The sequence below is a fragment of the Schistocerca piceifrons genome, unplaced genomic scaffold (genome assembly GCF_021461385.2).
Source record: "Schistocerca piceifrons isolate TAMUIC-IGC-003096 unplaced genomic scaffold, iqSchPice1.1 HiC_scaffold_1286, whole genome shotgun sequence".
In the NCBI taxonomy this organism is placed as follows: domain Eukaryota; kingdom Metazoa; phylum Arthropoda; class Insecta; order Orthoptera; family Acrididae; genus Schistocerca; species Schistocerca piceifrons.
This window is the reverse complement of record NW_025727109.1, coordinates 1-25,122: the sequence shown is the minus strand read 5'-3', so window position 1 is coordinate 25,122 and position 25,122 is coordinate 1. Positions and strand designations below refer to the sequence as shown.

The window sequence follows — 25,122 nt, the reverse complement described above, 5'->3', positions numbered from 1 at the left end:
GCAAGCTGTGCTGTCCTCGCAAGCTGTGCTGTCCTCGCAAGCTGTGCTGTCCCTGCAAGCCGTGCTGTCCTCGCAGGCCATGTTGTCCTCGCAAGCCTTGCTGTCCTCGCAAGCTGTGCTGTCCTCGCTAGCTGTGCTGTCCTCGCAAGCTGTGCTGTCCTCGCAAGCTGTGCTGTCCTCACAAGCTGTGCTGTCCTCGCAAGCTGTGCTGTCCTCGCAAGCTGTGCTGTCCTCGCAAGCTGTGCAGTCCTCGCAAGCTGTGCTGCCTTCGCTAGCTGTGCTGTCCTCACAAGCTGTGCTGTCCTCGCAAGCTGAGCTGTACTCGGAAGCTGTGTTGTCCTCGGAAGCTGTGCTGTCCTAGGAAGCTGTCCTGTCCACGGATGCTGTGCTGTCCTCGCAACCCGTGCTGTCCTCGCAACCTGTGCTGTCTTCGCAAGCCATGCTGTCCTCGCACCCGTGCTGTCCTTGCAAGGCGTCCTGTCCTCGCAAGCCTGCTGTCCTGGCAAGCCGTGCTGTCCTCGCAAACCGTGCTGTCCTCGCAAGTTGTGCTGTCCTCGCAAGCTGTGCTGTTCTTGCAAGCCGTGCTGTCCTCGCAAGCCGTGCTGTCCTCGCAATTTTAGCGGTCCTCGCAAGCTGTGCTGTCCTCCCAATCTGTGCTGTCCTCGAAAGTTGTGCTGTCGTCTCAAGTTGAGCTGTCCTCTCAAGTTGAGCTGTCCTCTTAAGTTGAGCTGTCCTCTCAAGTTGAGCTGTCCGCTCTAGTTGATCTGTCCTCTCTAGTTGAACTGTCCTCTTTAGTTGAGCTCTCCTCTCTAGTTGAGCTGTCCTCTCAAGTTGAGCTGTCCTCTCAAATTGAGCTCTCCTCTCAAATTGAGCTCTCCTCTCAAGTTGAGCTCTCCTCTCAAGTTGAGCGGTCATCTCAAGGTGAGCTGTCCTCTCAAGTTGAGCCGTCCTCGCAAGCTGTGCTGTCCTCGCAAGCTGTGCTGTCCTTGCAAGCTGTGCTGTCCTCGCAAGCTGTGCTGTCCTCGCAAGCTGTGCTGTCCTCGCAAGCTGTGCTGTCCTCGCAAGCTTTGCTTTCCTCCCAAGCTGTGCTGTCGTCCCAAGCTGTGCTGTCCCCACAAGCTGTGCTGTCTCCACAAACTGTGCTGTCCCCACAAGCTGTGCTCTCCTCGCAAGCTTTGCTGTCCTCGCAAGGTGTGCTCTCCTCGCAAGCTGTGTTGTCCTTGCAAGGTGTGCTGTCCTCGCAAGCTGTGTTGTCCTTGCAAATTGTGCCGTCCTCGCAAGCTGTGCTGTCCTCGCAAGCTGTGCTGTCCTCGCTAGCTGTGCTGTCCTCGCAAACTGTGCTGTCCTCGCAAGCTGTCCTGTCCTCGCAAGCTGTGCTGTCCTCGCAAGCGGTTCTGACCTCGCAAGCTGTGCTGTCCTCGCAAGCTGTGCTGTCCTCGCAAGCTGTGCTGTCCTCGCAAGCTGTGCTGTCCTCGCAAGCTGTGCTGTCCTCGCAAGCTGTGCTGTCCTCGCAAGCTGTGCTGTCCTTGCAAGCCGTACTGTCCTCGCAGGCCGAGCTGTCCTCGCAAGCCTTGCTGTCCTCGCAAGCTGTGCTGTCCTCGCTAGCTGTGCTGTCCTCGCAAGCTGTGCTGTCCTCGCAAGCTGTGCTGTCCTCGCAAGTTGTGCTGTCCTCGCAAGCTGTGCTGTCGTCGCAAGCTGTGCTGTCCTCGCAAGCTGTGCTGTCCTCGCAAGCTGTGCTGTCCCTGCAAGCCGTGCTGTCCTCTCAGGCCATAGTGTCCTCGCAAGCCTTGCTGTCCTCGCAAGCTGTGCTGTCTTCGCTAGCTGTGCTGTCCTCGCAAGCTGTGCTGTCCTCGCAAGCTGTGCTGTCCTCGCAAGCTGTGCTGTCCTCGCAAGCTGTGCTGTCCTCGCTAGCTGTGCTGTCCTCGCAAGCTGAGCTGTCCTCGCAAGCTGTGCTGTCCTCGCAAGCTGTGCAGTCCTCGCAAGCTGTGCTGTCTTCGCTAGCTGTGCTGTCCTCGCAAGCTGTGCTGTCCTCGCAAGCTGAGCTGTCCTCGGAAGCTGTGTTGTCCTCGGAAGCTGTGCTGTCCTCGGAAGCTGTCCTGTCCTCGGATGCTGTTCTGTCCTTGTAACCCGTGCTGTCCTCGCAACCTGTGCTGTCCTCGCAAGCCATGCTGTCCTCGCACCCGTGCTGTCCTCGCAAGGCGTGCTGTCCTCGCAAGCCTGCTGTCCTGGCAAGCCGTGCTGTCCTCGCAAACCGTGCTGTCCTCGCAAGCCGTGCTGTCCTCGCAAGCTGTGCTGTCCTCGCAAGCCGTGCTGTCCTCGCAATTTTAGCGGTCCTCGCAAGCTGTGCTGTCCTCCCAAGCTGTGCTGTCCTCGAAAGTTGTGCTGTCGTCTCAAGTTGAGCTGTCCTCTCAAGTTGAGCTGTCCTCTTAAGTTGAGCTGTCCTCTCAAGTTGAGCTGTCCTCTCTAGTTGATCTGCCCTCTCTAGTTGAACTGTCCTCTTTAGTTGAGCTGTCCTCTCTAGTTGAGCTGTCCTCTCTAGTTGAGCTGTCCTCTCTAGTTGAGCTGTCCTCTCAAGTTGAGCTGTCCTCTCAAATTGAGCTCTCCCCTCAAGTTGAGCTCTCCTCTCAAGTTGAGCTCTCCTCTCGAGCGGTCATCTCAAGGTGAGCTGTCCTCTCAAGTTGAGCCGTCCTCGCAAGCTGTGCTGTCCTCGCAAGCTGTGCTGTCCTCGCAAGCTGTGCTGTCCTCGCAAGCTGTGCTGTCCTCGCAAGCTGTGCTGTCCTCGCAAGCTGTGCTGTCCTCGCAAGCTTTGCTGTCCTCCCAAGCTGTGCTGTCGTCCCAAGCTGTGCTGTCCCCACAAGCTGTGCTGTCTCCACAAACTGTGCTGTCCCCGCAAGCTGTGCTGTCCTTGCAAGCTGTGCTGTCATCGCAAGCTGTGCTGTCCACGCAAGCTGTGCTGTCCTCGCAAGCTGTGCTGTCCTCGCAAGCTGTGCTGTCCTCGCAAGCTGTGCTATCCTCGCAAGCTGTGCTGTCCTCGCAAGGCGTGCTGTCCTCGCAAGCTGTGCTGTCCTCGGAAGCTGTGCTGTCCTCGCAACCTGTGCTGTCCTCGCCAGCCGTGCTGTCCTCGTAAGCCGTGCTGTCCTTGCAAGCCGTGCTGTCCTCGCAAGCCGTGCTGTCCTCGCAAGCTTTGCTGTCCACTCAAGTTGAGCTGTCCTCTCAAGTTGAGCTGTCCTCTCAAGTTGAGCTGTCCACTCAAGTAGAGCTGTCCTCTCAAGTTGCGCTGTCCTCTCTAGCTGAGCTGTCCTCTCAAGTTGAGCTGTTCTCTCAATTTGAACTGTCCTCTCAAGTTGAGCTGTCCTCTCAAGTTGAGCTGTCCTCGCAACCTGTTCTGTCCTCGCAAGCTGTGCTGTCCTCACAAGCTGTGCAGTCCTCGCAAGCTGTGCTGTCCTCGCAAGTCGTGCTGTCCTTGCAAGCCGTGCTGTCCTCGCAAGCCGTGCTAGCCTCGTAGGCTTTGCTGTCCTCTCAAGTTGAGCAGTCCTCTCAAGTTGTGCTCTCCTCTCAAGTTGAACTGTCCTCGCAAGTTGAGCTGTCCTCTCAAGTTGAGCTGTCCTCGCAAGCTGTGCTGTCCTCGCAAGCTGTGCTGTCCTCGCAAGCTGTGCTGTCCTCGCAACCTGTGCTGTCCTCACAAGCTGTGCTGTCCTCGCAAGCTGTGCTGTACTCCCAACCTGTGCTGTCCTCTTCAGCCGTGCTGTCTTCGCAAGCCGTGCAGTCTTCGCAAGCTGTGCTGTCCTCGCAAGCCGTGCTGTCCTCGCAAGCTTTGCTGTCCTCTCAAGTTGGCTGTCCTCTCAAGTTGAGCTGTCCTCTCAAGTTGAGCTGTCCTTTCAAGTTGAGCTGTTCTCTCAAGTAGAGCTGTCCTCTCAAGTTGCGCTGTCCTCTCTAGCTGAGCTGTCCTCTCAAGGTGAGGTGTCCTCTCAAGTTGAGCTGTCCTCGCAAGCTGTGCTGTCCTCGCAAACTTGGCTGTCCTCGCAAGCTGTGCTGTCCTCGCAAGCTGTGCTGTCCTCGAAAGCTGTGCGGTCCTCGCAAGCTGTGCTCTCCTCGCAAGCCGTGCTGTCCTCACAAGCCGTGCTGTCCTCGCAAGCTGTGCTGTCCTCGCAAGCCGTGCTGTCCTCACAAGCCGTGCTGTCCTCGGAAGCTGTGCTGTCCTTGCAGGCTGTGCTGTCCTTGCAAGTTGAGCTGTCCTTGCAAGTTGAGCTGTCCTCTCAAGTTGAGCTGTCCTCTCAAATTGAGCTGTCCTCTCTAGTTGATCTGTCCTCTCAAGTTGAGCTGTCCTCGCAAGCTGTTCTGTCCTCGCAAGCTGTGCTGTCCTCGCAAGCTGTGCTGTCCTCGCAAGCTGTGCTGTCTTCGCAAGCTGTGCTGTCCTTGCAAGCCATGCTGTCCTCGCAAGCCATGCTGTCCTCGCAAGCTTTGCTGTCCTCTCAAGTTGAGCAGTCGTCTCAAGTTGTGCTCTCCTCTCAAGTTGAACTGTCATCTCAAGTTGAGCTGTCCTCTCAAGTTGAGCTGTCCTCGCAAGCTGTGCTGTCATCGCAAGCTGTGCTGTCCTCACAAGCTGTGCTGTCCTTGCAAGCTGTGCTGTCCTCGCAAGGTGTGCTGTCCTCGCAAGCTGTGCTGTCCCCGCAAGCTGTGCTGTCCCCGCAAGCTGTGCTTTCCCCGCAAGCTGTGCTGTCCGCGCAAGCTGTGCTGTCTCCACAAGTTGTGCTGTCCCCGCAAGCTCTGCTGTCCCCGCGAGCTGTGCCGTCCTCGCAAGCTGTGCTGTCCTCGCAACCCGTGCTGTCCTCGCAAGCTGTGCTGTCCTCGTAAGCCGTGCTGTCCTCGCAAGCCGTGTTGTCCTCGCAAGCTGTGCTGTCCTCTCAAGCTGTGCTGTCCTCGGAAGCTGTGCTGTCCTCGCAAGCCGTGCTGTCCCCGCAGGCCGTGCTGTCCCCGCAAGCCGTGCTGTCCTCGCAAGCCGTTCTGTCCTTGCAAGCCGTGCTGTCCTCGCAAGCTTTGCTGTCCTCGCAAGCTGTGCTGTCCACCCAAGTTGTGCTGTCATCTCAAGTTGTGCTGTCATCTCGAGTTGTGCTGTCCTCTAAAGTTGAGCTGTCCTCTCAAGTTGAACTGTCCTCTGAAGTTGAGCTGTCCTCTCAAGTTGAGCTGTTCTGTCAAGTTGAGCTGTCCTCTCAAGTTGAGCTGTCCTCTCAAGTTGAGCTGTCCTCTCAAGTTGAGCTGTCCTCTCAAGTTGAAATCTCCTCTAATGTTGAGCTCTCCTCTCAAGTTGAGCTCTCCTCTCAAGTTGAGGTGTACTCTCAAGTTGAGCTGTCCTCTCAAGTTGAACTGTCCTCTCAAGTTGAGCTGTCCTCGCAAGCTGTGCTGTCCTCGCAAGCTGTGCTGTCCTCGCAAGTTGTGCTGTCCTCGCAAGCTGTGCTGTCCTCGCAAGCTGTGCTGTCCTTGCAAGCTGTGCTGTCCTCGCAAGCTGTGCTGTCCTTGCAAGCCGTGCTGTCCTCGCAGGCCGTGCTGTCCTCGCAAGCCTTGCTGTCCTCGCAAGCTGTGCTGTCCTCGCTAGCTGTGCTTTCCTCGCAAGCTGTGCTGTCCTCGCAAGCTGTGCTGTCCTCGCAAGTTGTGCTGTCCTCGCAAGCTGTGCTGTCCTCGCAAGCTGTGCTGTCCTCGCAAGCTGTGCTGTCCTCGCAAGCTGTGCTGTCCCTTCAAGCCGTGCTGTCCTCGCAGGCCATGTTGTCCTCGCAAGCCTTGCTGTCCTCGCAAGCTGTGCTGTCCTCGCTAGCTGTGCTGTCCTCGCAAGCTGTGCTGTCCTCGCAAGCTGTGCTGTCCTCACAAGCTGTGCTGTCCTCGCAAGCTGTGCTGTCCTCGCAAGCTGTGCTGTCCTCGCAAGCTGTGCTGTCCTCGCAAGCTGTGCAGTCCTCGCAAGCTGTGCTGTCTTCGCTAGCTGTGCTGTCCTCACAAGCTGTGCTGTCCTCGCAAGCTGAGCTGTCCTCGGAAGCTGTGTTGTCCTCGGAAGCTGTGCTGTCCTAGGAAGCTGTCCTGTCCACGGATGCTGTGCTGTCCTCGCAACCCGTGCTGTCCTCGCAACCTGTGCTGTCCTCGCAAGCCATGCTGTCCTCGCACCCGTGCTGTCCTTGCAAGGCGTGCTGTCCTCGCAAGCCTGCTGTCCTGGCAAGCCGTGCTGTCCTCGCAAACCGTGCTGTCCTCGCAAGCCGTGCTGTCCTCGCAAGCTGTGCTGTTCTTGCAAGCCGTGCTGTCCTCGCAAGCCGTGCTGTCCTCGCAATTTTAGCGGTCCTCGCAAGCTGTGCTGTCCTCCCAAGCTGTGCTGTCCTCGAAAGTTGTGCTGTCGTCTCAAGTTGAGCTGTCCTCTCAATTTGAGCTGTCCTCTTAAGTTGAGCTGTCCTCTCAAGTTGAGCTGTCCTCTCTAGTTGATCTGTCCTCTCTAGTTGAACTTTCCTCTTTAGTTGAGCTGTCCTCTCTAGTTGAGCTGTCCTCTCAAGTTGAGCTGTCCTCTCAAATTGAGCTCTCTCCTCAAGTTGAGTTCTCCTCTCAAGTTGAGCTCTCCTCTCAAGTTGAGCGGTCATCTCAAGGTGAGCTGTCCTCTCAAGTTGAGCCGTCCTCGCAAGCTGTGCTGTCCTCGCAAGCTGTGCTGTCCCCGCAAGCTGTGCTCTCCACGCAAGCTTTGCTGTCCTCGCAAGGTGTGCTCTCCTCGCAAGCTGTGTTGTCCTTGCAAGGTGTGCTGTCCTCGCAAGCTGTGTTGTCCTTGCAAATTGTGCCGTCCTCGCAAGCTGTGCTGTCCTCGCAAGCTGTGCTGTCATCGCTAGCTGTGCTGTCCTCGCAAGCTGTGCTGTCCTCGCAAGCTGTCCTGTCCTCGCAATATGTGCTGTCCACGCAAGCGGTTCTGACCTCGCAAGCCGTGCTGTCCTCGCAAGCTGTGCTGTCCTCGCAAGCTGTGCTGTCCTCGCAAGCTGTGCTGTCCTCGCAAGCTGTGCTGTCCTCGCAAGCTGTGCTGTCCTCGCAAGCTGTGCTGTCCTTGCAAGCCGTGCTGTCCTCGCAGGCCGTGCTGTCCTCGCAAGCCTTGCTGTCCTCGCAAGCTGTGCTGTCCTCGCTAGCTGTGCTGTCCTCGCAAGCTGTGCTGTCCTCGCAAGCTGTGCTGTCCTCGCAAGTTGTGCTGTCCTCGTAAGCTGTGCTGTCCTCGCAAGCTGTGCTGTCCTCGCAAGCTGTGCTGTCCTCGCAAGCTGTGCTGTCCCAGCAAGCCGTGCTGTCCTCTCAGGCCATGTTGTCCTCGCAAGCCTTGCTGTCCTCGCAAGCTGTGCTGTCCTCGCTAGCTGTGCTGTCCTCGCAAGCTGTGCTGTCCTCGCAAGCTGTGCTGTCCTCGCAAGCTGTGCTGTCCTCGCAAGCTGTGCAGTCCTCGCAAGCTGTGCTGTCTTCGCTAGCTGTGCTGTCCTCGCAAGCTGTGCTGTCCTCGCAAGCTGAGCTGTCCTCAGAAGCTGTGTTGTCCTCGGAAGCTGTGCTGTCCTCGGAAGCTGTCCTGTCCTCGGATGCTGTTCTGTCCTCGCAACCCGTGCTGTCCTCGCAACCTGTGCTGTCCTCGCAAGCCATGCTGTCCTCGCACCCGTGCTGTCCTCGCAAGGCGTGCTGTCCTCGCAAGCCTGCTGTCCTGGCAAGCCGTGCTGTCCTCGCAAACCGTGCTGTCCTCGCAAGCCGTGCTGTCCTCGCAAGCTGTGCTGTCCTCGCAAGCCGTGCTGTCCTCGCAATTTTAGCGGTCCTCGCAAGCTGTGCTGTCCTCCCAAGCTGTGCTGTCCTCGAAAGTTGTGCTGTCGTCTCAAGTTGGGCTCTCCTCTCAAGTTGAGCTGTCCTCTTAAGTTGAGCTGTCCTCTCAAGTTGAGCTGTCCTCTCTAGTTGATCTGCCCTCTCTAGTTGAACTGTTCTCTTTAGTTGAGCTGTCCTCTCTAGTTGAGCTGTCCTCTCTAGTTGAGCTGTCCTCTCTAGTTGAGCTGTCCTCTCAAGTTGAGCTGTCCTCTCAAATTGAGCTCTCCTCTCAAGTTGAGCTCTCCTCTCAAGTTGAGCTCTCCTCTCAAGTTGAGCGGTCATCTCAAGGTGAGCTGTCCTCTCAAGTTGAGCCGTCCTCGTAAGCTGTGCTGTCCTCGCAAGCTGTGCTGTCCTCGCAAGCTGTGCTGTCCTCGCAAGCTGTGCTGTCCTCGCAAGCTGTGCTGTCCTCGCAAGCTGTGCTCTCCTCGCAAGCCGTGCTGTCCTCACAAGCCGTACTGTCCTCGCAAGCTGTGCTGTCCTCGCAAGCCGTGCTGTCCTCACAAGCCGTGCTGTCCTCGCAAGCTGTGCTGTCCTTGCAGGCTGTGCTGTCCTCGCAAGTTGAGCTGTCCTTGCAAGTTGAACTGTCCTCTCAAGTTGAGCTGTCCTCTCAAATTGAGCTGTCCTCTCTAGTTGATCTGTCCTCTCAAATTGAGCTGTCCTCGCAAGCTGTTCTGTCCTCACAAGCTGTGCTGTCCTCGCAAGCTGTGCTGTCCTCGCAAGCTGTGCTGTCTTCGCAAGCTGTGCTGTCCTTGCAAGCCGTGCTGTCCTCGCAAGCCATGCTGTCCTCGCAAGCTTTGCTGTCCTCTCAAGTTGAGCAGTCGTCTCAAGTTGTGCTCTCCTCTCAAGTTGAACTGTCATCTCAAGTTGAGCTGTCCTCTCAAGTTGAGCTGTCCTCGCAAGCTGTGCTGTCCTCGCAAGCTGTGCTGTCCTCGCAAGCTGTGCTGTCCTCGCAAGCTGTGCTGTCCTCGCAAGCTGTGCTGTCCCCGCAAGCTGTGCTGTCCCCGCAAGCTGTGCTGTCCGCGCAAGCTGTGCTGTCTCCACAAGTTGTGCTGTCCCCGCAAGCTCTGCTGTCCCCGCGAGCTGTGCCGTCCTCGCAAGCTGTGCTGTCCTCGCAAACCGTGCTGTTTCTGCAAGCCGTGCTGTCCTCGCAGGCCATGTTGTCCTCGCAAACTTGGCTGTCCTCGCAAGCCGTGCTGTCCTCGCAAGCCGTGCTGTCCTCGCAAGCCTTGCTGTCCTCGCAAGCTGTGCTGTCCTCGCTAGCTGTGCTGTCCTCGCAAGCTGTGCTGTCCTCGCAAGCTGTGCTGTCCTCGCAAGCTGTGCTGTCCTCGCAAGCTGTGCTGTCCTCGCAAGCTGTCCTTTCCTCTGAAGCTGTGCTGTCCTCGCAACCCGTGCTGTCCTCGCAACCTGTGCTGTCCTCGCAAGCCGTGCTGTCCTCGCAAGCCATGTTGTCCTCGCAAGCTGTGCTGTCCTCGCAAGCTGTGCTGTCCTCGGAAGCTGTGCTGTCCTCGCAAGCCGTGCTGTCCCCGCAGGCCGTGCTGTCCCCGCAAGCCGTGCTGTCCTCGCAAGCCATTCTGTCCTTGCAAGCCGTGCTGTCCTCGCAAGCTTTGCTGTCCTCGCAAGCTGTGCTGTCCACCCAAGTTGTGCTGTCATCTCAAGTTGTGCTGTCATCTCGAGTTGTGCTGTCCTCTAAACTTGAGCTGTCCTCTCAAGTTGAACTGTCCTCTCAAGTTGAGCTGTCCTCTCAAGTTGAGCTGTTCTGTCAAGTTGAGCTGTCCTCTCAAGTTGAGCTGTCCTCTCAAGTTGAGCTGTCCTCTAAAGTTGAGCTGTCCTCCCAAGTTGAAATCTCCTCTCATGTTGAGCTCTCCTCTCAAGTTGAGCTCTCCTCTCAAGTTGAGGTGTACTCTCAAGTTGAGCTGTCCTCTCAAGTTGAGCTGTCCTCTCAAGTTGAGCTGTCCTCGCAAGCTGTGCTGTCCTCGCAAGCTGTGCTGTCCTCGCAAGTTGTGCTGTCCTCGCAAGCTGTGCTGTCCTCGCAAGCTGTGCTGTCCTCGCAAGCTGTGCTGTCCTCGCAAGCTGTGCTGTCCTTGCAAGCCGTGCTGTCCTCGCAGACCGTGCTGTCCTCGCAAGCCTTGCTGTCCTCGCAAGCTGTGCTGTGCTCGCTAGCTGTGCTGTCCTCGCAAGCTGTGCTGTCCCCGCAAGCTGTGCTGTCCTCGCAAGTTGTGCTGTCCTCGCAAGCTGTGCTGTCCTCGCAAGCTGTGCTGTCCTCGCAAGCTGTGCTGTCCTCGCAAGCTGTGCTGTTTCTGCAAGCCGTGCTGTCCTTGCAGGCCATGTTGTCCTCGCAAGAATTGCTGTCCTCGCAAGCTGTGCTTTCCTCGCTAGCTGTGCTGTCCTCGCAAGCTGTGCTGTCCTCGCAAGCTGTGCTGTCCTCGCAAGCTGTGTTGTCCTCGCAAGCGGTTCTGTCCTCGCAAGCCGTGCTGTCCTCGCAAGCCGTGCTGTCCTCGCATGCTGTGCTGTCCTCGCAAGCTGTGCTGTCCTCGCAAGCTGTGCTGTCCTCGCAAGCTGTGCTGTCCTCGCAAGCTATGCTGTCCTCGAAAGCTGTGCTGTCCTCGCAAGCTGTGCTGTCCTCGCAAGCTGTGCTGTCCTCGCAAGCCGTGCTGTCCTCGCAAGCTGTGCTGACCTCGGAAGCTGTGCTGTCCTCGCAACCTGTGCTGTCCTCGCCAGCTGTGCTGTCCTCGCAAGCCGTTCTGTCCTCGCAAGCCGTGCTGTCCTCGCAAGCTGTGCTGTCCTCGCAAACTTTGCTGTCCACTCAAGTTGAACTGTCCTCTCAAGTTGAGCTGTCCTATCAAGTTGAGCTGTCCTCTCAAGTAGGGCTGTCCTATCAAGTTGCGCTGTCCTCTCTAGCTGAGCTGTCCACTCAAGTTCAGCTGTTCTCTCAAGTTGAACTGTCCTCTCAAGTTGAGCTGTCCTCTCAAGTTGAGCTGTCCTCGCAAGCTGTTCTGTCCTCGCAAGCTGTGCTGTCCTCGCAAGCTGTGCGGTCCTCGCAAGCTGTGCTGTCCTCGCAAGCCATGCTGTCCTTGCAAGCCGTGCTGTCCTCGCAAGCCGTGCTAGCCTCGTTGGCTTTGCTGTCCTCGAAAGTTGAGCACTCCTCTCAAGTTGGGCTCTCCTCTCAAGTTGAACTGTCCTCGCAACTTGAGCTGTCCTCTCAAGTTGAGCTGTCCTCACAAGCTGTGCTGTCCTCGCAAGCCGTGCTGTCCTCGCATGCCATGCTTTCCTTGCAAGCCTTGCTGTCCTCGCAAGCTGTGCTGTCCTCGCTAGCTGTGCTGTCCTGCCAAGCTGTGCTGTCCTCGCAAGCTGTGCTGTCCACGCTAGCTGTGCTGTCCTCGCAAGCTGTGCTGTCCTCGGAAGCTGTGTTGTCCTCAGAAGCTGTGCTGTCCTCAGAAGCTGTCCTTTCCTCGGAAGCTGTGCTGTCCTCGCAACCCGTGCTGTCCTCGAAACCTGTGCTGTCTTCACAAGCCGTGCTGTCCTCGCAAGCCGTGTTGTCCTCGCAAGCTGTGCTGTCCTCGCAAGCTGTGCTGTCCTCGGAAGCTGTGCTGTCCTCGCAAGCCGTGCTGTCCCCGCAAGCCGTGATGTCCCCGCAAGCCGTGCTGTCCTCGCAAGCCGTTCTGTCCTTGCAAGACATGCTGTCCTCGCAAGCTTTGCTGTCCTCGCAAGCTGTGCTGTCCACCCAAGTTGTGCTGTCATCTCAAGTTGTGCTGTCATCTCGAGTTGTGCTGTCCTCTAAAGTTGAGCTGTCCTCTCAAGTTGAACTGTCCTCTCAAGTTGAGCTGTCCTCTCAAGTTGAGCTGTTCTGTCAAGTTGAGCTGTCCTCTCAAGTTGAGCTCTCCTCTCAAGTTGAGCTGTCCTCTCAAGTTGAGCTGTCCTCTCAAGTTGAGCTCTCCTCTCATGTTGAGCTCTCCTCTCAAGTTGAGCTCTCCTCTCAAGTTGAGCTGTCCTCGCAAGCTGTTCTGTCCTCGCAAGCTGTGCTGTCCTCGCAAGCTGTGCGGTCCCGTAAGCTGTGCTGTCTCACAAGCTGTGCTGTCCTCGCAAGCTGTGCTGTCCCTGCAAGCCGTGCTGTCCTCGCAAGCCATGCTGTCCTCGCAGGCCGTGCTGTCCTCGCAAGCCTTGCTGTCCTCGCAAGCTGTGCTGTCCTCGCTAGCTGTGCTGTTCTCGCAAGCTGTGCTGTCCTCGCAAGCTGTGCTGTCCTCGCAAGCTGTGCTGTCCTCGCAAGCTGTGCAGTCCTCGCAAGCTGTGCTGTCCTCACAAGCTGTGCTGTCCTCGCAAGCTGTGCTGTCCTCGCAAGCTGTGCTGTCCTCGCAAGCTGTGCAGTCCTTGCAAGCTGTGCTGTCTTCGCTAGCTGTGCTGTCCTCGCAAGCTGTGCTGTCCTCGCAAGCTGTGCTGTCCTCGGAAGCTGTGTTGTCCTCAGAAGCTGCGCTGCCCTCGGAAGCTGTCCTGTCCTCGGAAGCTGTGCTGTCCTCGCAACCCGTGGTGTCCTCACAACCTGTGCTGTCTTCGCAAGCCATGCTGTCCTCGCAACTGGTGCTGTCCTCGCAAGGCGTGCTGTCCTCGCAAGCCGTGCTGTCCTGGCAAGCCGTGCTGTCCTCGCAAGCCATGCTGTCTTCGCAAGCCGTGCTGTCCTCGCAAGCTGTGCTGTTCTTGCAAGCCGTGCTGTCATCGCAAGCCATGCTGTCCTCGCAATTTTAGCGGTCCTCGCAAGCTGTGCTGTCCTCCCAAGCTGTGCTGTCCTCAAAAGTTGTGCTGTCGTCTCAAGTTGAGCTATCCTCTCAAGTTTAGCTGTCCTCTTAAGTTGAGCTGTCCTCTCAAGTTGAGCTGTCCTCTCTAGTTGATCTGTCCTCTCTAGTTGAACTGTCCTCTTTAGTTGAGCTGTCCTCTCTAGTTGAGCTGTCCTCTCTAGTTGAGCTGTCCTCTCTAGTTGAGCTGACCTCTCAAGTTGAGCTTTCCTCTCAAATTGAGCTCTCCTCTCAAGTTGAGCTCTCCTCTCAAGTTGAGGTCTCCTCTCAAGTTGAGCGGTCATCTCAAGGTGAGCTGTCCTCTCAAGTTGAGCCGTCCTCGCAAGCTGTGCTGTCCTCACAAGCTGTGCTGTCCTCGCAAGCTGTGCTGTCCTCGCAAGCTGTGCTGTCCTCGCAAGCTGTGTTGTCCTCGCAAGCTGTGCTCTCCTCGCAAGCTGTGCTGTCCTCGCAAGCCGTGCTGTCCTCGCAAGCTGTGCAGTCCTCAGAAGCTGTGCTGTCTTCGCAACCTGTGCTGTCCTCGCCAGCCGTGCTGTCCTCGCAAGCCGTGCTGTCCTCGCAAGCCGTGCTGTCCTCGCAAGCCGTGCAGTCCTCGCAAGCTTTGCTGTCCACTCGAGTTGAGCAGCCCTCTCGAGTTCAGCTGTCCTCTCAAGTTGAGCTGTGCTCTCAAGTAGAGCTGTCCTCTCAAGTTGCGCTGTCCTCTCTAGCTGAGCTGTCCTCTCAACTTCAGCTGTTCTCTCAAGTTGAACTGTCCTCTCAAGTTGAGCTGTCCTCTCAAGTTGAGCTGTCCTCGCAAGCTGTTCTGTCCTCGCAAGCTGTGCTGTCCTCGCAAGCTGTGCGGTCCCGTAAGCTGTGCTGTCCTCGCAAGCCGTGCTGTTCTTGCAAGCCGTGCTGTCCTCGCAAGCCATGCTAGCCTCGTAGGCATTGCTGTCCTCGAAAGTTGAGCAGTCCTCTCAAGTTGTGTTCTCCTCTCAAGTTGAACTGTCCTCGCAACTTGAGCTGTCCTCTCAAGTCTAGCTGTCCTCGCAAGCAGTGCTGTGCTCGCAAGCCGTGCTGTCCTCGCAAGCCGTGCTGTCCTCGCAAGCCTTGCTGTCCTCGCAAGCTGTGCTGTCCTCGCTAGCTGTGCTGTCCTCGCTAGCTGTGCTGTCCTCGCAACCTGTGCTGTCCTCGCAAGCTGTGCTGTCCTCACAAGCTGTCCTGTCCTCGGAATCTGTGCTGTCCTCGCAACCCGTGCTGTCCTCGAAACCTGTGCTGGCCTCGCAAGCCGTGCTGTCCTCGCAAACCGTGTTGTCCTCGGAGGCTGTGCTGTCCTCGCAAGCCGTGCTGTCCCCGCAAGCCGTGCTGTCCCAACAAGCCATGCTGTCCTCGCAAGCCGTTCTGTCCTTGCAAGCCGTGCTGTCCTCGCAAGCTTTGCTGTCCTCACAAGCTGTGCTGTCCACCCAAGTTGTGCTGTCATCTCAAGTTGTGCTGTCATCTCGCGGTGTGCTGTCCTCTAAAGTTGAGCTGCCCTCTCAAGTTGAACTGTCCTCTCAAGTTGAGCTGTCCTCTCAAGTTGAGCTGTTCTGTCAAGTTGAGCTGTCCTCTCAAGTTGAGCTGTCCTCTCAAGTTGAGCTGTCCTCTCAAGTTGACCTGTCCTCTCAAGTTGAGCTGTCCTCTCAAGTTGAGTTCTCCTCTCAAGTTGAGCTCTCGTCTCAAGTTGAGCTCTCCTCTCAAGTTGAGGTGTACTCTCAAGTTGAGCTGTCCTCTCAAGTTGAGCTGTCCTCTCAAGTTGAGCTGTCCTCGCAAGGTGTGCTGTTCTCGCAAGCTGTGCTGTCCTCGCAAGTTGTGCTGTCCTCGCAAGCTGTGCTGTCCTCGCAAGCTGTGCTGTCCTCGCAAGCTGTGCTGTCCTCGCAAGCTGTGCTGTCCTCGCAAGCCGTGCTGTCCTCGCAGGCCGTGCTGCCCTCGCAAGCCTTGCTGTCCTCGCAAGCTGTGCTGTCCTCGCTAGCTGTGCTGTCCTCGCAAGCTGTGCTGTCCTCGCAAGCTGTGCTATCCTCGCAAGTTGTGCTGTCCTCGCAAGCTGTGCTGTCCTCGCAAGCTGTGCTGTCCTCGCAAGCTGTGCTGTCCTCGCAAGCAGTGCTGTCCCTGCAAGCCGTGCTGTCCTCGCAGGCCAAGTTGTCTTCGCAAGCCTTGCTGTCCTCGCAACCAGTGCTGTCCTCGCTAGCTGTGCTGTCCTTGCAAGCTGTGCTGTCCTCGCAAGCTGTGCTGTCCCTGCAAGCCGTGCTGTCCTCGCAGGCCGTGCTGTCCTCGCAAGCCGTGCTGTCCTCGCAAGCCTTGCTGTCCTCGCAAGCTGTGCTGTCCTCGCTAGCTGTGCTGTCCTCGCAAACTGTGCTGTCCTCGCAAGCTGTGCTGTCCTCGCAAGCTGTGCTGTCCTCGCAAGCTGTGCTGTCCTCGTAAGCTGTGCTGTCCTCGCAAGCTGTGCTGTCCTCGCAAGCTGTGCTGTCCTCGTAAGCTGTGCTGTCCTCGCAAGCTGTGCAGTCCTCGCAAGCTGTGCTGTCTTCGCTAGCTGTGCTGTCCTCGCAAGCTGTGCTGTCCTCGCAAGCTGTGCTGTCCTCGGAAGCTGTGTTGTCCTCGGAAGCTGTAATGTCCTCGGAAGCTGTCCTGTCCTCGGAAGCTGTGCTGTCCTCGCAACCCGTGCTGTCCTCGCAACCTGTGCTGTCCTCGCAAGCCATGCTGTCCTCGCAACCCGTGCTGTCCTCGCAAGGCGTGCTGTCCTCGCAAGCCGTGCTGTCCTGGCAAGCCATGCTGTCCTCGCAAACCGTGCTGTCCTCGCAAGCCATGCTGTCCTCGCAAGCTGTGCTGCTCTTGCAAGCCATGCTGTCCTCGCAAGCCGTGCTGTCCTCGCAATTTTAGCGGTCCTCGCAAGCTGTGCTGTCCTCCCAAGCTGTGCTGTCCTCGAAAGTTGTGCTGTCGTCTCTAGTTGACTGTCCTCTCAAGTTGAGCTGTCCTCTTAAGTTGAGCTGTCCTCTCAAGTTGAGCTGTCCTCTCTAGTTGATCTGTCCTCTCTAGTTGAACTGTCCTCTTTAGTTGAGCTGTCCTCTCTAGTTGAGCTGTCATCTCTAGTTGAGCTGTCCTCTCTAGTTGAGCTGTCCTCTCAAGTTGAGCTTTCCTCTCAAATTGAGCTCTCCTCTCAAGTTGAGCTCTCCTCTCAAGTTGAGCTCTCCTCTCAAGTTTAGCGGTCATCTCAAGGTGAGCTGTCCTCTCAAGTTGAGCTGTCCTCGCAAGCTGTGTTGTCCTCGCAAGCTGTGCTGTCCTCGCAAGTTGTGCTGTCCTCGCAAGCTGTGCTGTCCTCGCAAGCTGTGCTGTCCTCGCAAGCTTTGCTGTTCTCCCAAGCTGTGCTGTCGTCCCAAGCTGTGCTGTCCCCACAAGCTGTTCTGTCTCCACAAACTGTGCTGTCCCCGCAAGCTGTGCTGTCCTCGCAAGCTTTGCTGTCCTCGCAAAGTGTGCTCTCCTCGCAAGCTGTGTTGTCCTTGCAAGCTGTGCTGTCCTCGCAAGCTGTGTTGTCCTTGCAAATTGTGCCGTCCTCGCAAGCTGTGCTGCCCTCGCAAGCTGTGCTGTCCTCGCAAGCTGTGCTGTCCTCGCAAGCTGTGCTGTCCTCGCAAGCGGTTCTGTCCTCGCAAGCCGTGCTGTCCTCGCAAGCTGTGCTGTCCTCGCAAGCTGTGCTGTCCTCACAAGCTGTGCTGTTCTCGCAAGCTGTGCTGTCCTCGCAAGCTGTGCTGTCCTCGCAAGCTGTGCTGTCCTCGCAAGGTGTGCTGTCCTTGCAAGCTGTGCTGTCCTCGCAAGCTGTGCTACCCTCGCAAGCTGTGCTGTCCTCGCAAGCTGTGCTGTCCCTGCAAGCCGTGCTGTCCTCGCAGGCCATGTTGTCCTCGCAAGCCTTGCTGTCCTCGCAAGCTGTGCTGTCCTCGCTAGCTGTGCTGTCCTCGCAAGCTGTGCTGTCCTCGCAAGCTGTGCTGTCCTCGCAAGCTGTGCTGTCTTCGCTAGCTGTGCTGTCCTCACAAGCTGTGCTGTCCTCACAAGCTGTGCTGTCCTCGCAAGCTGAGCTGTCCTCGGAAGCTGTGTTGTCCTCGGAAGCTGTGCTGCCCTAGGAAGCTGTCCTGTCCGCGGATGCTGTGCTGTGCTCGCAACCCGTGCTGTCCTCGCAACCTGTGCTGTCCTCGCAAGCCATGCTGTCCTCGCACCCGTGCTGTCCTCGCAAGGCGTGCTGTCCTCACAAGCCTGCTGTCCTGGCAAGCCGTGCTGTCCTCGCAAACCGTGCTCTCCTCGCAAGCCGTGCTGTCCTCGCAAGCTGTGCTGTTCTTGCAAGCTGTGCTGTCCTCGCAAGCCGTGCTGTCCTCGCAATTTTAGCGGTCCTCGCAAGCTGTGCTGTCCTCCCAAGCTGTGCTGTCCTCGAAAGTTGTGCTGTCGTCTCAAGTTGAGCTGTCCTCTCAAGTTGAGCTGTCCTCTTAAGTTGAGCTGTCCTCTCAAGTTGAGCTGTCCTCTCTAGTTGATATGTCCTCTCTAGTTGAACTGTCCTCTTTAGTTGAGCTGTCCTCTCTAGTTGAGCTGTCCTCTCTAGTTGAGCTGTCCTCTCAAGTTGAGCTGTCCTCTCAAGTTGAGCTCTCCTCTCAAGTTGAGCTCTCCTCTCAAGTTGAGCTCTCCTCTCAAGTTGAGCGGTCATCTCAAGGTGAGCTGTCCTCTCAAGTTGAGCCATCCTCGCAAGCTGTGCTGTCCTCGCAAGCTGTGCTGTCGTCGCAATCTGTGCTGTCCTCGCAAGCTGTGCTGTCCTCGCAAGCTGTGCTGTCCTCGCAAGCTGTGCTGTCCTCGCAAGCTTTGCTGTCCTCCCAAGCTATGCTGTCGTCCCAAGCTGTGCTGTCCCCACAAGCTTTGCTGTCTCCACAAACTGTGCTGCCCCGCAAGCTGTGCTGTCCTCGCAAGCATTGCTGTCCTCGCAAGGTGTGCTCTCCTCGCAAGCTGTGTTATCCTTGCAAGGTGTGCTGTCCTCGCAAGCTGTGTTGTCCTTGCAAATTGTGCCATCCTCGCAAGCTGTGCTGTCCTCGCAAGCTGTGCTGTCCTCGCTAGCTGTGCTGTCCTCGCAAGCTGTGCTGTCCTCGCCAGCTGTCCTGTCCTCGCAAGCTGGGCTGTCCTCGCAAGTGGTTCTGACCTCGAAAGCCGTGCTGTCCTCGCAAGCTGTGCTGTCCTCGCAAGCTGTGCTGTCCTCGCAAGCTGTGCTGTCCTCGCAAGCTGTGCTGTCCTCGCAAGCTGTGCTGTCCTCGCAAGCTGTGCTGTCCTCGCAAGCTGTGCTGTGCTCGCAAGCTGTGCTATCCTCGCAAGCTGTGCTGTCCTCGCAAGCCGTGCTGTCCTCGCAAGCTGTGCTGTCCTCGGAAGCTGTGCTGTCCTCGCAACCTGTGCTGTCCTCACCAGCCGTGCTGTCCTCGTAAGCCGTGCTGTCCTCGCAGGCCGTGCTGTTTTCGCAAGCCGTGCTGTGCTCGCAAGCTTTGCTGTCCACTCAAGTTGAGCTGTCCTCTCAAGTTGAGCTGTCCTCTCAAGTTGAGCTGTCCACTCTAGTAGAGCTGTCCTCTCAAGTTGCGCTGTCCTCTCTAGCTGAGCTGTCCTCTCAAGTTGAGCTGTTCTCTCAAGTTGAACTGTCCTCTCAAGTTGAGCTGTCCTCTCAAGTTGAGCTGTCCTCGCAAGCTGTTCTGTCCTCGCAAGCTATGCTGTCCTCGCAAGCTGTGCGGTCCTCGCAAGCTGTGCTGTCCTCGCAAGTCGTGCTGTCCTTGCAAGCCATGCTGTCCTCGCAAGCCGTGCTAGCCTCGTAGGCTTTGCAGTCCTCTCAAGTTGAGCAGTCCTCTCAAGTTGTGCTCTCCTCTCAAGTTGAACTGTCCTCGCAAGTTGAGCTGTCCTCTCTAGTTGAGCTGTCCTCTCTAGTTGAGCTGTCCTCCCTGGTTGAGCTGACCTCTCAAGTTGAGCTTTCCTCTCAAATTGAACTCTCCTCTCAAGTTGAGCTCTCCTCTCAAGTTGAGCTCTCCTCTCAAGTTGAGAAGTCATCTCAAGGTGAGCTGTCCTCTCAAGTTGAGCCGTCCTCGCAAGCTGTGCTGTCCTCGCAAGCTGTGCTGTCCTCGCAAGCTGTGCTGTCCTCGCAAGCTGTGCTGTCCTCGCAAGTTGTGCTGTCCTCGCAAGCTGTGCTGTCCTCGCAAGCTGTGCTGTCCTCGCAAGCTGTGCTGTCCTCGCAAGCTGTGCTCTCCTCGCCAGCTGTGCTGTCCTCGCAAGCCGTGCTGTCCTCACAAGCTGTGCTGTCCTCGGAAGCTGTGCTGTCTTCGCAACCTGTGCTGTCCTCGCCAGCCGTGCTGTCCTCGCAAGCCGTGCTGTCCTCGCAAGCTGTGCTGTCCTCGCAAGCTGTGCTGTCCTCGCAAGCTTTGCTGTCCACTCAAGTTGAGCTGTCCTCTCGAGTTGAGCTGTCCTCTCAAGTTGAGCTGTCCTCTCAAGTAGAGCTGTCCTCTCAAGTTGCGCTGTCCTCTCTAGCTGAGCTGTCCTTTCAAGTTCAGCTGTTCTCTGAAGTTGAACTGTCCTCTCAAGTTGAGCTGTCCTCTCAAGTTGAGCTATCCTCGCAAGCTGCTCTGTCCTCACAAGCTGTGCTGTCCTCGCAAGCTGTGCGGTCCTCGCAAGCTGTGCTGTCCTCGCAAGCCGTGCTGTCCTTGCAAGCCGTGCTGTCCTCGCAAGCCGTGCTAGCCTCGTGCGCATTGCTGTCCTCGAAAGTTGAGCAGTCCTCTCAAGTTGTGATCTCCTCTCAAGTTGAACTGTCCTCGCAACTTGAGCTGTCCTCTCAAGTTGAGCTGTCCTCGCAAGCTGTGCTGTGCTCGCAAGCCGTGCTGTCCTCGCAAGCCGTGCTGTCCTCGCAAGCCTTGCTGTCCTCGCAAGCTGTGCTGTCCTCGCTAGCTGTGCTGTCCTCGAAAGCTGTGATGTCCTCGCAAGCTGTACTGTCCTCACAAGCTGTGCTGTCCTCGCAAGCTGTGCTGTCCTCGCAAGCTGTGCTGTCCTCGCAAGCTGTGCTGTCCTCGCAAGCTGTGCTGTCCACGCAAGCTGTGCTGTCCTCGCAAGCTGTGCTGTCCTCGCAAGCTGTGCAGTCCTTGCAAGCTGTGCTGTCTTCGCTAGCTGTGCTGTCCTTGCAAGCTGTGCTGACCTCGCAAGCTTTGCTGTCCTCGGAAGCTGTGTTGTCCTCAGAAACTGTGCTGTCCTCGGAAGCTGTCCTGTCCTCGGAAGCTGTGCTGTCCTCGCAACCCGTGCTGTCCTCGAAATCTGTGCTGGCCTCGCCAGCCGTGCTGTCCTCGCAAGCCGTGTTGTCCTCGCAAACTGTGCTGTGCTCGCAAGCTGTGCTGTCCTCGGAAGCTGTGCTGTCCTCGCAAGCCGTGCTGTCCCCGCAAGCCGTGCTGTCCCAACAAGCCATGCTGTCCTTGCAAGCCGTTCTGTCCTTGCAAGCCGTCCTGTCCTCGCAAGCTTTGCTGTCCTCGCAAGTTGTGCTGTCCACCCAAGTTGTGCTGTCATCTCAAGTTGTGCTGTCATCTCGAGTTGTGCTGTCCTCTAAAGTTGAGCTGTCCTCTCAAATTGAACTGTCCTCTCAAGTTGAGCTGTCCTCTCAAGTTGAGCTGTTCTGTCAAGTTGAGCTGTCCTCTCAAGTTGAGCTGTCCTCTCAAGTTGAGCTGGCCTCTCAAGTTGAGCTGTCCTCTCAAGTTGAGCTCTCCTCTCATGTTGAGCTCTCCTCTCAAGTTGAGCTCTCCTCTCAAGTTGAGGTGTACTCTCAAGTTGAGCTGTCCTCTCAAGTTGAGCTGTCCTCTCAAGTTGAGCTGTCCTCGCAAGGTGTGCTGTTCTCGCAAGCTGTGCTGTCCTCCCAAGTTGTGCTGTCCTCGCAAGCTGTGCTGTCCTCGCAAGCTGTGCTGTCCTCGCAAGCTGTGCTGTCCTTGCAAGCCGTGCTGTCCTCGCAGGCCGTGCTGTCCTCGCAAGCCTTGCTGTCCTCGCAAGCTGTGCTGTCCTCGCTAGCTGTGCTGTCCTCGCAAGCTGTGCTGTCCTCGCAAGCTGTGCTGTCCTCGCAAGCTGTGCTGTCCTCGCAAGCTGTGCTGTCCCTGCAAGCCGTGCTGTCCTCGCAGGCCATGTTGTCTTCGCAAGCCTTGCTGTCCTCGCAAGCTGTGCTGTCCTCGCTAGCTGTGCTGTCCTCGCAAGCTGTGCTGTCCTCGCAAGCTGTGCTGTCCCTGCAAGCCATGCTGTCCTCGCAGGCCGTGCTGTCCTCGCAGGCCGTGCTGTCCTGGCAAGCCTTGCTGTCCTCGCAAGAAGTGCTGTCCTCGTTAGCTGTGCTGTCCTCGCAAGCTGTGCTGTCCTCGCAAGCTGTGCTGTCCTCGCAAGCTGTGCTGTCCTCGCAAGCTGTGCTGTCCTCGCAAGCCGTGCTGTCCTCGCAAACCGTGCTGTCCTCGCAAGCCATGCTGTCCTCGCAAGCTGTGCTGTTCTTGCAAGCCGTGCTGTCCTCGCAAGCCGTGCTGTCCTCGCAATTTTAGCGGTCTTCGCAAGCTGTGCTGTCCTCCCAAGCTGTGCTGTCCTCGAAAGTTGTGCTGTCGTCTCTAGTTGAGCTGTCCTCTCAAGTTGAGCTGTCCTCTTATGTTGAGCTGTCCTCTCAAGTTGAGCTGTCCTCTCTAGTTGATCTGTCCTCTCTAGTTGAACTGTCCTCTTTAGTTGAGCTGTCCTCTCTAGTTGAGCTGTCATCTCTAGTTGAGCTGTCCTCTCTAGTTGAGCTGTCCTCTCAAGTTGAGCTTTCCTCTCAAATTGAGCTCTCCTCTCAAGTTGAGCGCTCCTCTCAAGTTGAGCTCTCCTCTCAAGTTTAGCGGTCATCTCAAGGTGAGCTGTCCTCTCAATTTGAGCCATCCTCGCAAGCTGTGCTGTCCTCGCAAGCGGTTCTGTCCTCGCAAGCCGTGCTGTCCTCGCAAGCTGTGCTGTCCTCGCAAGCTGTGCTGTCCTCGCAAGCTGTGCTGTCCTCGCAAGCTGTGCTGTCCTCGCAAGCTGTGCTGTCCTCGCAAGCTGTGCTGTCCTCGTAAGCTGTGCTGTCCTCGCAAGCTGTGCTGTCCTCGCAAGCTGTGCTGTCCTCGTAAGCTGTGCTGTCCTCGCAAGCTGTGCAGTCCTCGCAAGCTGTGCTGTCTTCGCTAGCTGTGCTGTCCTCGCAAGCTGTGCTGTCCTCGCAAGCTGTGCTGTCCTCGGAAGCTGTGTTGTCCTCGGAAGCTGTAATGTCCTCGGAAGCTGTCCTGTCCTCGGAAGCTGTGCTGTCCTCGCAACCCGTGCTGTCCTCGCAACCTGTGCTGTCCTCGCAAGCCATGCTGTCCTCGCAACCCGTGCTGTCCTCGCAAGGCGTGCTGTCCTCGCAAGCCGTGCTGTCCTGGCAAGCCATGCTGTCCTCGCAAACCGTGCTGTCCCCGCAAGCCGTGATGTCCCCGCAAGCCGTGCTGTCCTCGCAAGCCGTTCTGTCCTTGCAAGACATGCTGTCCTCGCAAGCTTTGCTGTCCTCGCAAGCTGTGCTGTCCACCCAAGTTGTGCTGTCATCTCAAGTTGTGCTGTCATCTCGAGTTGTGCTGTCCTCTAAAGTTGAGCTGTCCTCTCAAGTTGAACTGTCCTCTCAAGTTGAGCTGTCCTCTCAAGTTGAGCTGTTCTGTCAAGTTGAGCTGTCCTCTCAAGTTGAGCTCTCCTCTCAAGTTGAGCTGTCCTCTCAAGTTGAGCTGTCCTCTCAAGTTGAGCTCTCCTCTCATGTTGAGCTCTCCTCTCAAGTTGAGCTCTCCTCTCAAGTTGAGCTGTCCTCGCAAGCTGTTCTGTCCTCGCAAGCTGTGCTGTCCTCGCAAGCTGTGCGGTCCCGTAAGCTGTGCTGTCTCACAAGCTGTGCTGTCCTCGCAAGCTGTGCTGTCCCTGCAAGCCGTGCTGTCCTCGCAAGCCATGCTGTCCTCGCAGGCCGTGCTGTCCTCGCAAGCCTTGCTGTCCTCGCAAGCTGTGCTGTCCTCGCTAGCTGTGCTGTTCTCGCAAGCTGTGCTGTCCTCGCAAGCTGTGCTGTCCTCGCAAGCTGTGCTGTCCTCGCAAGCTGTGCAGTCCTCGCAAGCTGTGCTGTCCTCACAAGCTGTGCTGTCCTCGCAAGCTGTGCTGTCCTCGCAAGCTGTGCTGTCCTCGCAAGCTGTGCAGTCCTTGCAAGCTGTGCTGTCTTCGCTAGCTGTGCTGTCCTCGCAAGCTGTGCTGTCCTCGCAAGCTGTGCTGTCCTCGGAAGCTGTGTTGTCCTCAGAAGCTGCGCTGCCCTCGGAAGCTGTCCTGTCCTCGGAAGCTGTGCTGTCCTCGCAACCCGTGGTGTCCTCACAACCTGTGCTGTCTTCGCAAGCCATGCTGTCCTCGCAACTGGTGCCTGTCCTCGCAAGGCGTGCTGTCCTCGCAAGCCGTGCTGTCCTGGCAAGCCGTGCTGTCCTCGCAAGCCATGCTGTCTTCGCAAGCCGTGCTGTCCTCGCAAGCTGTGCTGTTCTTGCAAGCCGTGCTGTCATCGCAAGCCATGCTGTCCTCGCAATTTTAGCGGTCCTCGCAAGCTGTGCTGTCCTCCCAAGCTGTGCTGTCCTCAAAAGTTGTGCTGTCGTCTCAAGTTGAGCTATCCTCTCAAGTTTAGCTGTCCTCTTAAGTTGAGCTGTCCTCTCAAGTTGAGCTGTCCTCTCTAGTTGATCTGTCCTCTCTAGTTGAACTGTCCTCTTTAGTTGAGCTGTCCTCTCTAGTTGAGCTGTCCTCTCTAGTTGAGCTGTCCTCTCTAGTTGAGCTGACCTCTCAAGTTGAGCTTTCCTCTCAAATTGAGCTCTCCTCTCAAGTTGAGCTCTCCTCTCAAGTTGAGGTCTCCTCTCAAGTTGAGCGGTCATCTCAAGGTGAGCTGTCCTCTCAAGTTGAGCCGTCCCTCGCAAGCTGTGCTGTCCTCACAAGCTGTGCTGTCCTCGCAAGCTGTGCTGTCCTCGCAAGCTGTGCTGTCCTCGCAAGCTGTGTTGTCCTCGCAAGCTGTGCTCTCCTCGCAAGCTGTGCTGTCCTCGCAAGCCGTGCTGTCCTCGCAAGCTGTGCAGTCCTCAGAAGCTGTGCTGTCTTCGCAACCTGTGCTGTCCTCGCCAGCCGTGCTGTCCTCGCAAGCCGTGCTGTCCTCGCAAGCCGTGCTGTCCTCGCAAGCCGTGCAGTCCTCGCAAGCTTTGCTGTCCACTCGAGTTGAGCAGCCCTCTCGAGTTCAGCTGTCCTCTCAAGTTGAGCTGTGCTCTCAAGTAGAGCTGTCCTCTCAAGTTGCGCTGTCCTCTCTAGCTGAGCTGTCCTCTCAACTTCAGCTGTTCTCTCAAGTTGAACTGTCCTCTCAAGTTGAGCTGTCCTCTCAAGTTGAGCTGTCCTCGCAAGCTGTTCTGTCCTCGCAAGCTGTGCTGTCCTCGCAAGCTGTGCGGTCCCGTAAGCTGTGCTGTCCTCGCAAGCCGTGCTGTTCTTGCAAGCCGTGCTGTCCTCGCAAGCCATGCTAGCCTCGTAGGCATTGCTGTCCTCGAAAGTTGAGCAGTCCTCTCAAGTTGTGTTCTCCTCTCAAGTTGAACTGTCCTCGCAACTTGAGCTGTCCTCTCAAGTCTAGCTGTCCTCGCAAGCAGTGCTGTGCTCGCAAGCCGTGCTGTCCTCGCAAGCCGTGCTGTCCCTCGCAAGCCTTGCTGTCCTCGCAAGCTGTGCTGTCCTCGCTAGCTGTGCTGTCCTCGCTAGCTGTGCTGTCCTCGCAACCTGTGCTGTCCTCGCAAGCTGTGCTGTCCTCACAAGCTGTCCTGTCCTCGGAATCTGTGCTGTCCTCGCAACCCGTGCTGTCCTCGAAACCTGTGCTGGCCTCGCAAGCCGTGCTGTCCTCGCAAACCGTGTTGTCCTCGGAGGCTGTGCTGTCCTCGCAAGCCGTGCTGTCCCCGCAAGCCGTGCTGTCCCAACAAGCCATGCTGTCCTCGCAAGCCGTTCTGTCCTTGCAAGCCGTGCTGTCCTCGCAAGCTTTGCTGTCCTCACAAGCTGTGCTGTCCACCCAAGTTGTGCTGTCATCTCAAGTTGTGCTGTCATCTCGCGGTGTGCTGTCCTCTAAAGTTGAGCTGCCCTCTCAAGTTGAACTGTCCTCTCAAGTTGAGCTGTCCTCTCAAGTTGAGCTGTTCTGTCAAGTTGAGCTGTCCTCTCAAGTTGAGCTGTCCTCTCAAGTTGAGCTGTCCTCTCAAGTTGACCTGTCCTCTCAAGTTGAGCTGTCCTCTCAAGTTGAGTTCTCCTCTCAAGTTGAGCTCTCGTCTCAAGTTGAGCTCTCCTCTCAAGTTGAGGTGTACTCTCAAGTTGAGCTGTCCTCTCAAGTTGAGCTGTCCTCTCAAGTTGAGCTGTCCTCGCAAGGTGTGCTGTTCTCGCAAGCTGTGCTGTCCTCGCAAGTTGTGCTGTCCTCGCAAGCTGTGCTGTCCTCGCAAGCTGTGCTGTC

General features: G+C 57.2%; 2 protein-coding genes across 2 annotated transcripts; both read right to left on the bottom strand.

Annotated features, from left to right (window-relative positions):
• Nucleotides 1-19,455: 19,455 nt before the first annotated feature.
• LOC124731461 (prestalk protein-like) lies at nt 19,456-20,076 on the bottom strand. Its single transcript, XM_047248512.1, has one exon. It carries the CDS (start codon nt 20,074-20,076, stop codon nt 19,456-19,458), a length of 621 nt encoding a protein of 206 aa, XP_047104468.1.
• Nucleotides 20,077-21,525: 1,449 nt separating this feature from the next.
• LOC124731460 (prestalk protein-like) lies at nt 21,526-22,056 on the bottom strand. Its single transcript, XM_047248511.1, has one exon. The coding sequence runs from the start codon at nt 22,054-22,056 to the stop codon at nt 21,526-21,528; it is 531 nt and encodes a 176-aa protein (XP_047104467.1).
• Nucleotides 22,057-25,122: the final 3,066 nt, after the last annotated feature.